The sequence below is a fragment of the Pteropus vampyrus genome, unplaced genomic scaffold (assembly GCF_000151845.1).
Source record: "Pteropus vampyrus isolate Shadow unplaced genomic scaffold, Pvam_2.0 Scaffold238, whole genome shotgun sequence".
Taxonomy (NCBI): domain Eukaryota; kingdom Metazoa; phylum Chordata; class Mammalia; order Chiroptera; family Pteropodidae; genus Pteropus; species Pteropus vampyrus.
In genome coordinates this window covers 1,804,151-1,812,093 of record NW_011889019.1, presented here as the reverse complement: position 1 = coordinate 1,812,093, position 7,943 = coordinate 1,804,151, and the positions used below count along the sequence as shown (strand labels likewise).

At 44.9% G+C, this 7,943-nt stretch overlaps 1 protein-coding gene across 1 annotated transcript; it reads right to left on the bottom strand.

Moving 5' to 3' along the window:
* Window positions 1–886: 886 nt before the first annotated feature.
* Window positions 887–7,039, bottom strand: PGAM1 (phosphoglycerate mutase 1). Its single transcript, XM_011373992.2, has 4 exons — window positions 6,845–7,039; window positions 3,434–3,708; window positions 2,693–2,873; window positions 887–1,941 (listed from the first exon to the last, which is right to left on the bottom strand). The coding sequence occupies exons 1-4, from the start codon at window positions 6,981–6,983 to the stop codon at window positions 1,772–1,774; spliced, it is 765 nt and encodes a 254-aa protein (XP_011372294.1). The 5' UTR covers window positions 6,984–7,039; the 3' UTR covers window positions 887–1,771.
* Between the last annotated feature and the right edge of the window lie 904 nt (window positions 7,040–7,943).

The following is a 7,943-nucleotide window of genomic DNA, read 5'->3' as shown; positions in this document are numbered from 1 at the left end:
AAATGAAAAAACTAAACCTGAAAAGATGCTTAAAAGTACTTAAATTTTAGAATAAAAACCCTGATTTAGTGGAACTAACATCCTTCATCTGGTTTCAGTGTTTAGTAGTATACCTTCAGGCAAGTTTCTACATCTTTTGTGGCCCGTTTCTTTTTCTGTAAATGGGATACCAGCCCTTTGAGAGCTTGTCAGGATTAGAGGTTTTGCATGTAATATGCCTCACCCAATGGCTGGCAGAGAGGAGCTTAAGAGCTTAATAGATGTTACTTCTTCCTTACAGAAGTGAAAGGCCTTATGGGTTTTCTCACACTCCATTCCGGTGACCAGAAAAGGTAAATGCAAGCTGTGCCTTTTCCCAATTTTGTTATAATGTAATTATACTCCTTTTCTCCTACATCAAGTCATGGTATGAGGTTCTGTGTAATTTGTGAGGATGTTAGTAAGTTGACTGACAGGGTTAAAACTTTAGGGACCAAAAAGAAAGGTGTGAATCAAGGCTACAAGTTACTAATAGAAAAGGATTGGCTCTTTAGAAAAATCTGATCAAGCCTTTACCTTACTCTAAAGAGGACATAATAGTTTCAGAATTTGACATTCCAGTTAAGGGGTATCCACTAACCAGCACCACTGAGCAAGAGCTGTAGAGAGGCAACAGGGACAGAGAGCTCAGGCAGGAAGACCAGCCTACCCTGACCCTCATCTCTTTAACCTGAGGAGGAAAATCTAGTGATACAAACACAATTTTGGACCAGGCTGTATAAGGTTGTGTGACTGGTTGTCATAAAGTTCTTAATCCATCATACAAGGACTTAGATAATGAGAGACATTTCAAGTTGAATGGTCAAGCTGATTTCTTCAGATGAGATATTAAACATCAAACAGAAAATATTGCACATCACTCCTTTATTATACTGATCTGGAAAAAAGATTTAGTTGTTATGCTCAAAATGTGTACTGGGCCCAAGTGGCAGGACCAAGCAACTGGGACATGATTCAGAAATCAGTGAAAAATACACTTGGACATGATCAAGAGACATTTCACTGCCATAAAACAATAAGGCAGGGGAGGGATTCTAAAACACAGCAGGATGAACTTCTACACCTTACAAGTCAAGGAGCTTATCCCACACTGGTGTGAGGAATGGCTTATTCTGTGATGACCACATGTGAGAATATTTCAACTGCCACTAGAAATCTCAGAAAGGGTTTTTTTTTTTTTTTTGTAAAAGTAAATGCAACATGTAAACATTCAGGATTGATCCCAATCTTCTGGAGCCAGCTCCTCTGGGGTCAGGGAGGAAATATTTTGTTCGATAATCACCATGCATTCATCTTCCATTGGAATGACTAGAGCCCCCCAGTGACCAAACTACGGAATAGTACAGGACTGGCTCCTGGGAACACAAATAGGCTCTCTTGCCTCTCATTGGTCACATCTTAGCATGACTCCTCCCTATCCACTACTCAAGCAGGTTCTTAGTAATAAACAAAGCACTAGCAAAAAACCAGAGTTACTATTCAGCTCTCTTGGATAAGGTCTTCCCTCGCTTGGACTGAGGACCCATGCCCCAGGGGTGAGATTCTAACTAGACTGCATGAAGGGAGTGGGTGCAAAATGGCTAAAATGAAACTGGGAGCCACTGGTCTCCATCTGCAGCTACAACTTAAGATGCCTACAGATGTGGTCAGTGTGACATGTGCAGAGGAGAGATACAGAGGAATGGGATGGGCAGGGAGGGTGTCCTTGGGAAAGTAGTCTGCCTGCTCGCCTTTACTTCTTAGCCTTGCCCTGGGCAGCCACAGCCTCCATGGCTTTACGTACGGTCTCTTCATCTCCCAGGAACTGCATGGGCTTGATGGGCTTCAAGTTCTTGTCCAATTCATAGACAATAGGAATACCAGTTGGCAGGTTCAGCTCCATGATAGCCTCTTCAGAGAGACCTAAAAATACCCATCATGATTAGCCAAGCAAGATAAGACTCCACACCACCCTTTCAGTTTACTATTTATCTTCTAGGTGACAAACGGCTTTGGTGGGAATTAAACCAAAACACCCTTTTTAATATTTGTAATAATACTAATGATCTGTGTTATGAATCAAGCACCCAAGGAATGCCCCCAATACTTATTTCTCAGCCACCAAAAAGCAAGAAAAAAGTATGAGAGATGTGTACTGCAGATTATCTCTTCCAAGTGGGACCAGAAGCCCACAGTGAAGCAAGACTTACATCTCAAAAGTCCTATGTAGTCCAGCCAGCCAGCCAAAAATCAGCACATCTGGGCCTCTAGGCCAAGTGAAACAATTTAAGATGCAAATGTGAGGTTCGTGTTTGAAGTTGGACCAGGTCGTGATTAAGGAGGATTTTTATCAACTGGCAATCCTAGTCTAGAAGTGGGCATCTCAAACTTTAATATGTATCTGAATCACCTGAGTTGACAGATACAGCTTCTAAATCAGGTCTGAAGTGGGACCTGAGGTTCTGCATATATAGCAAGCACCCAGTGTAACGGCCGCCTCTGCTTCTGCAGAAGACACTGAGAAAAGTAGAGGGTTTGTTTCTACTCAGAATCAATTTAGACTATCTTTAAGGCTATCAATGTGTCCAGCCCTTTCTCATTCCTACTAAGTAAGTCCCTGATTAGTGGCAGTTCTGGTTTATCCCTTGAGGGCCCCTCTGAAAAATGTACTTACCCTCCAAGTGCTTGACAATGCCCCGAAGGCTATTGCCATGGGCTGCAATCAGTACCCGTTTCCCCTCCTTGATCTGGGGAACTATTTCTTCATTCCAAAAAGGCAGAGCTCTGGCAATAGTGTCCTTCAGACTCTCACAGGAGGGTAGCTGATCTTCAGTGAGATCTGCATACCTTCTATCCTAAACAATAAAACATCCAAGTTCATCAATTATTAACAGTTGCATCTGTTTTCCCTTTCATCCCCTCAGGGGTCAAAGTGATGGGTAACGCTCTCTTCCCTGGGCACAGAATACAGCTAGCTGAGAGCTTGAAAAATGGGATAACTATTATCCTGCCCCTCCCTACCCCGTCACCCACTACTGGGAAGATTAATAACAGTTCAAATGAACACATTACTTAGAAAAGGAGAGGGGGAAAGTAGGCTACAAGGCTCTTCCCAATTTACTTTATCTTGCAATTGGCTTAGGACAGCCCTAGGGCTACAGATGGGCTTTATAAACTATGACAGTGGAAATATAAAATAAAGGCCACAAAAACTGTTTTTAGATAAACAACATAAATGATCAACTAAATCTTTTCACAAGTGAAGGCCACTCCTTGGAGAAGAGGGGTTACAACTAACTAAATATCCTAAATTATAAATTCGGTGGGACTAGGCAGACACTAATAAAAGCTAAAGAGTGAGGCCCAGATTCTAATCCCCTGGTCCTGGGTGAGCCAAATCTTAGTATGTCCTTACCTTACTGATGTTGCTGTAGAAGGGATGGTCGGGTTCCATCGGAGGTGGTGGGACATCATAGGAACGCCTCCAGATCTTTACCTGGGCCTCGCCATGCTTGGCAGCAGTTTCTGCTTTATTAAGGCCAGTCAGACCCCCATAGTGCCGCTCATTGAGGCGCCAAGTCCTCACTACTGGCAGCCACATTTGGTCAATGGCATCCAGCACTGTCCAGAGGGTCCGAATTGCTCTCTTCTGCACTGAAGTGAAGCAGATGTCGAACTCATAGCCAGCATCTAGAAAATTTAAGTTCAAAGTGAGAAGCTAATCAAGCCCACTCTAGAGCCAGAATCTTCTTAGATATAAATCTCCTGTACAGGTAGTCCAAATGAAAATTATTTAGCTAAATATTTAATTTTGTATAGCAGGAAAAAGAATAAATAATAATAGCTAATATTTATAAAGAGCTTACCATCTGTCAAGCACTGGACTAAGTACTTCGTATATGTTTTATTTAGTCTTCATAACAATCTCATGAGGTTACGATCCTTACAACCTATCTTACCAGATGAGAAACACTGGAGAAGTTAGGTAAGTTATGCAAGGTCACAGACAGCTATTACCTGAGAGAGATTAAAATCCAGTTGTGTCTGACTCCAAAATCCAACTCTTATCCACCATCTCTAGCTACCTCCATATTTTCCTAAACCCTAAAGATCTTGATGTTTGTATTCTAGCAAAACTGTCACCTCTTATTGATAATTACCAATATATTTCAGTCCTCTAAACCTCTGGTCTATGGGAAGTGAGATTTTGAACTCCCAACAATCACGACATAGCAAGAACTTCTAGAGGATGCTGATAAAACTTCCGTTCATTGCATGAAATTATATGTTTCACTATAGTGTAAAAATCACATCACAATCTCTTCATCCATAGTTCCTCTCTGCTATAGTGAAAGTGCCAGCCTATTCCTAAGTCCCCTGGGAGGAATGTGTTTGTGTGAGTATGTGTGTGTGTGTGTACACACGCACACGCTCTTGCCTAGGCCAACTGTTAAACCAAGTTTAGGAGAAGCCACTAACTGGCAAAAGCCAATGCTATGTACTGTGTAATTCATTTATGAAAGAATCTCTCCTCTACACAGTAGTTATTGAGTGGTAGTCAAGAGTTGTGTTGGCCCAACCAGTAGGTTACAATGATTAATTTCCATGTTTCATGAAAGATTCTTCTCCCTCCCACTTTAAGGGGAGATGGCCCTTATGTAGTGAGCCAGAAGAAACAGTTGTTTTCCTCCATAAGGCTACAAAGGCCTCTTTGAAATTCAGCACTTTTCTGAGTACTGTTTCATATTGAGGTTGCCAACAGTCATTAATAAAATGTGAAGTGAATTACTCTGCCAGTCATTCAGTCGAGAATGAGGCCTATATGAACTACACTAATGGGAGAAGGGAAGATTAATCACTAGGAAACCACCACCACCCACAAGGGAAAAGATGACTGATCTCATCAGTATGCCTCAGGACATGTCCTAGTAGACTCAGTTACCATCTCCTCCCTAACCTAAAGGGAAGGAAAGATGCCTCAATAAAAGGCTGAGTCACTGGGAAGCAACTACCCATAGTGCAAGCCTCAGCTCTCTTGCTGAGAAGCTACTGGTTGTTTCACTGCAATTATTTCCACTTGCAATAGAATACACAAATTGCATACACAAATAGGTCCCCAAGGAGAAAAGCCAGTTCTCATTAGGACTCTTAACTCTAAAGCCTCTTCCTTTAACTTACCCATCAAGCAAAATCTTAGTCTAGGAAACTGCCAGGAAAGGGGCTGACAGTGTGGTGTGGACTCCATCCTCCTCCCCCAGGAGTAAGACTGCATGGGTAAACTGTTCTCACTAGCTTCCTACTGAAATCTGATTCAAGATCGATAAACTCTACTGTTACTTAAAGCCCTGGTGAATTTAATAGATTTTGGGTCTTTTATATTATTAGATTATTCACATAATGGTCCTCATCATTCAGTCATTCAGTTTTCACTTTTAGTCTTTCGTTTTTTAATATAATCATTTCTGATGCCCATAGTAGATATTAAGGCTTTAAAAAGGATTTTTAAAAACTAATGCTACCAACATTTATTTAAGTGAAATAGGAGCTGTTATTTTAAAAGGATACAAGTTTGAGAGGACAGTTACAATTTCTTTGTCCTGGGCTAATCATGGGCAAACCACCACAGTTCTTCCTGCCAGGCAGCAGGAGAGAAAATGGCCTCCTTTACCAGCACTTTCCCTTTCTTGGCTCTCCTAAACAGTATAAGGTCACACCATGCCATCCCAAAACATTCACACACTCTTGCAAGATTACATGTGCCAGACTTTCCAAACCTTAGCTTCATTTCAAAAAGGTCTACAGTGAAGGCAAGAAGCTACAGAGAGCAACCTGGAGCCAAATACTTGTTCCACATCAACCAGGCAGCAGTGACCCTTTTAAATGAGTTTCTTTTTGTCCAGAGGTTAGAAGGGAGCACAGGGCCAGATGTGCCCAAATCATAAGTGAAGGCACCTCCTCAGTCCAAAGATTCTGCAACTGGCCGGCAGCAGGGACTGCTCCCTTATTAGTACTTCAAAATCACAGAGACCTGTCTGCCACGCGGGGCGATCCTGCCTAGGCAAGCTTATCTCACTGCCACTTCCACCTTCACCCAGCGTCCTTGGCCAGCTGCCTACCAGTTCCTCATAATACCCTTTATGGCCAAAGTGCTGGCCTAGGAATAAGAAGATATGACCTTGCACAAGTCATCTTTACAATCCTCACTTTCCCAAATATAAAAGAGGGCCTGGGAGGGTTGAAAAGGAAGGGCATAAAATCTGTATGCTTAAATCATTCATTCATTCACTCAATTATATTTGCGGATGCATTCTGGGCACAGGAATTTGTGAAATGCTGCTGAGCAGCAAAGACCTACACAAACAAGCACGTGCATTTCTGGGTATCTTGATGCCTGCCGGGCCCGCCAGTGCCTCACTCCCCCCCCCCCCACAGCAGTGTGGCCTGCGGCTTCACTAGGACCCGCAGCAGCCTCTTGAGAAGGCTTGGTTACAGCTACTGGAAGACACCGGGCATCAAATTTAACAACCCGTCCCCGAGTTACCAAATGCTCAGACTAGAAATAGCATTTCGCAAAGCGGTGTCGAGGACAGCGCAATGAGCTGCGGGTCCACTTCCTGGCGCAGCCCCTCACTTTACTGGGTGACCTTGAGTAAGTCGATTCCCTACACTGGGCCCATTTTCTCAATTGCAAAATAAACTGCTAGTGAAACAAAGCTCAAGGTCTTGGCCCTCTCCCGGAGGGCGCAAGGGCGAGTGAGATGGCTCTGACCAAGTGGCGCCCGCTGGGGCCTTCGCATCCCCACCCACAGCGTGGCCCGCTCCGCACCTCGCAGTGCCTGCCCGCCGCGCTTCGCCTCTTCGTGCCCCGCCGAGCTCAGGTCGGCGTCGTACCAGCCGCTGAAGCGGTTCTCCAGGTTCCACGCGCTCTCGCCGTGCCGGATCAGCACCAGCTTGTAGGCGGCCATGGCGGCAGCTCCGAGTGCAGTGCAGACTGGGGATCGCCGAGATTCCGGAGTGGCAGTCCAGCCCCCCGCGCGCCTGCGCGCTCGCGCCCCACCTCCCGGCTCCGACGCACTCGCTCACCCTAAACCTTTCCACTCGCTAGAGGCCGCCGTCCGCCCGCCGTGTGTGCGCATGCGCCCCGAGCCGGCGCTGCGACCTCCGCGGGGAGGGGGCGCGCTCCCGCACGCCAGGGCGCATGCGGCCTCCGCAGTCGGCCCCGCGTCTGCCGCGGAAGTCACGGAGCGCACGTAAGCGCTGAGGGCGGTGCGACCTCTGGGCGGCGGTGGGACCTGTGTGCGAGTCCGAGTGTTCCAGAGCCACCCTGTTCTCGCGGAATAGCTATCATTCTTTAGCCATTCGTTGTAATAAAATGACCTTATCATCCCAATCCTGATGCCCTGGCCCTCCCAAAGAAAGCTTAACCTTGGCTTATTCAGACTGAACTTTTTGTCCCTCTGCCTTGGTCCTAATCTGTGCTCCCAGTCTAACTCCTGTCATATCCCTTTCTCCTCCCCCTGAATTCTACTTCTATTCAAGATTGCTATGCTCTTGTCTAGTCGTGGTCGCACACTTCTGCATTGAGTAGGAAGTGTGAGTAAGGAGAAATCTGAGTTCAAATACGTCTCTTTCTGGTTAGCTGTGCAACCTAGAATGAGTCACTCAACTTCTCATCCTCAGTTTCCCCATCTATAAACTGGAACAATAATGACATTTATATCCACCTAAAGCACTGCTGTGAGAAGTTAAATATGCACTTAGGCTTTGCCTAGCAAATAGTCGTAAATATAACAAGTATATTATTAACATTAATAAATATCATTAGCAGTGTAATCAAGAAGGCAAAAACGATTTGATAAGGGGCACCATTTCAGAGGATGAGAGTCTGGGGCTCCACAGACAGACTTCCCTTTCAGGATGCCTGG

What these genes read in the sequence shown, in the direction of transcription:
- PGAM1 (XM_011373992.2), bottom strand. Translation starts at nt 6,983, where the DNA reads ATGGCCGCCTACAAGCTGGTGCTGATCCGGCACGGCGAGAGCGCGTGG. An exon ending in TCTACAGCAACATCAGTAAG is followed by an intron (nt 2,874 to 3,433) that starts GTAAGGACATAC and finishes TTTATTGTTTAG; the next exon opens with GATAGAAGGTATGCAGATCT. An exon ending in CATTGTCAAGCACTTGGAGG is followed by an intron (nt 1,942 to 2,692) that starts GTAAGTACATTT and finishes GGGTATTTTTAG; the next exon opens with GTCTCTCTGAAGAGGCTATC.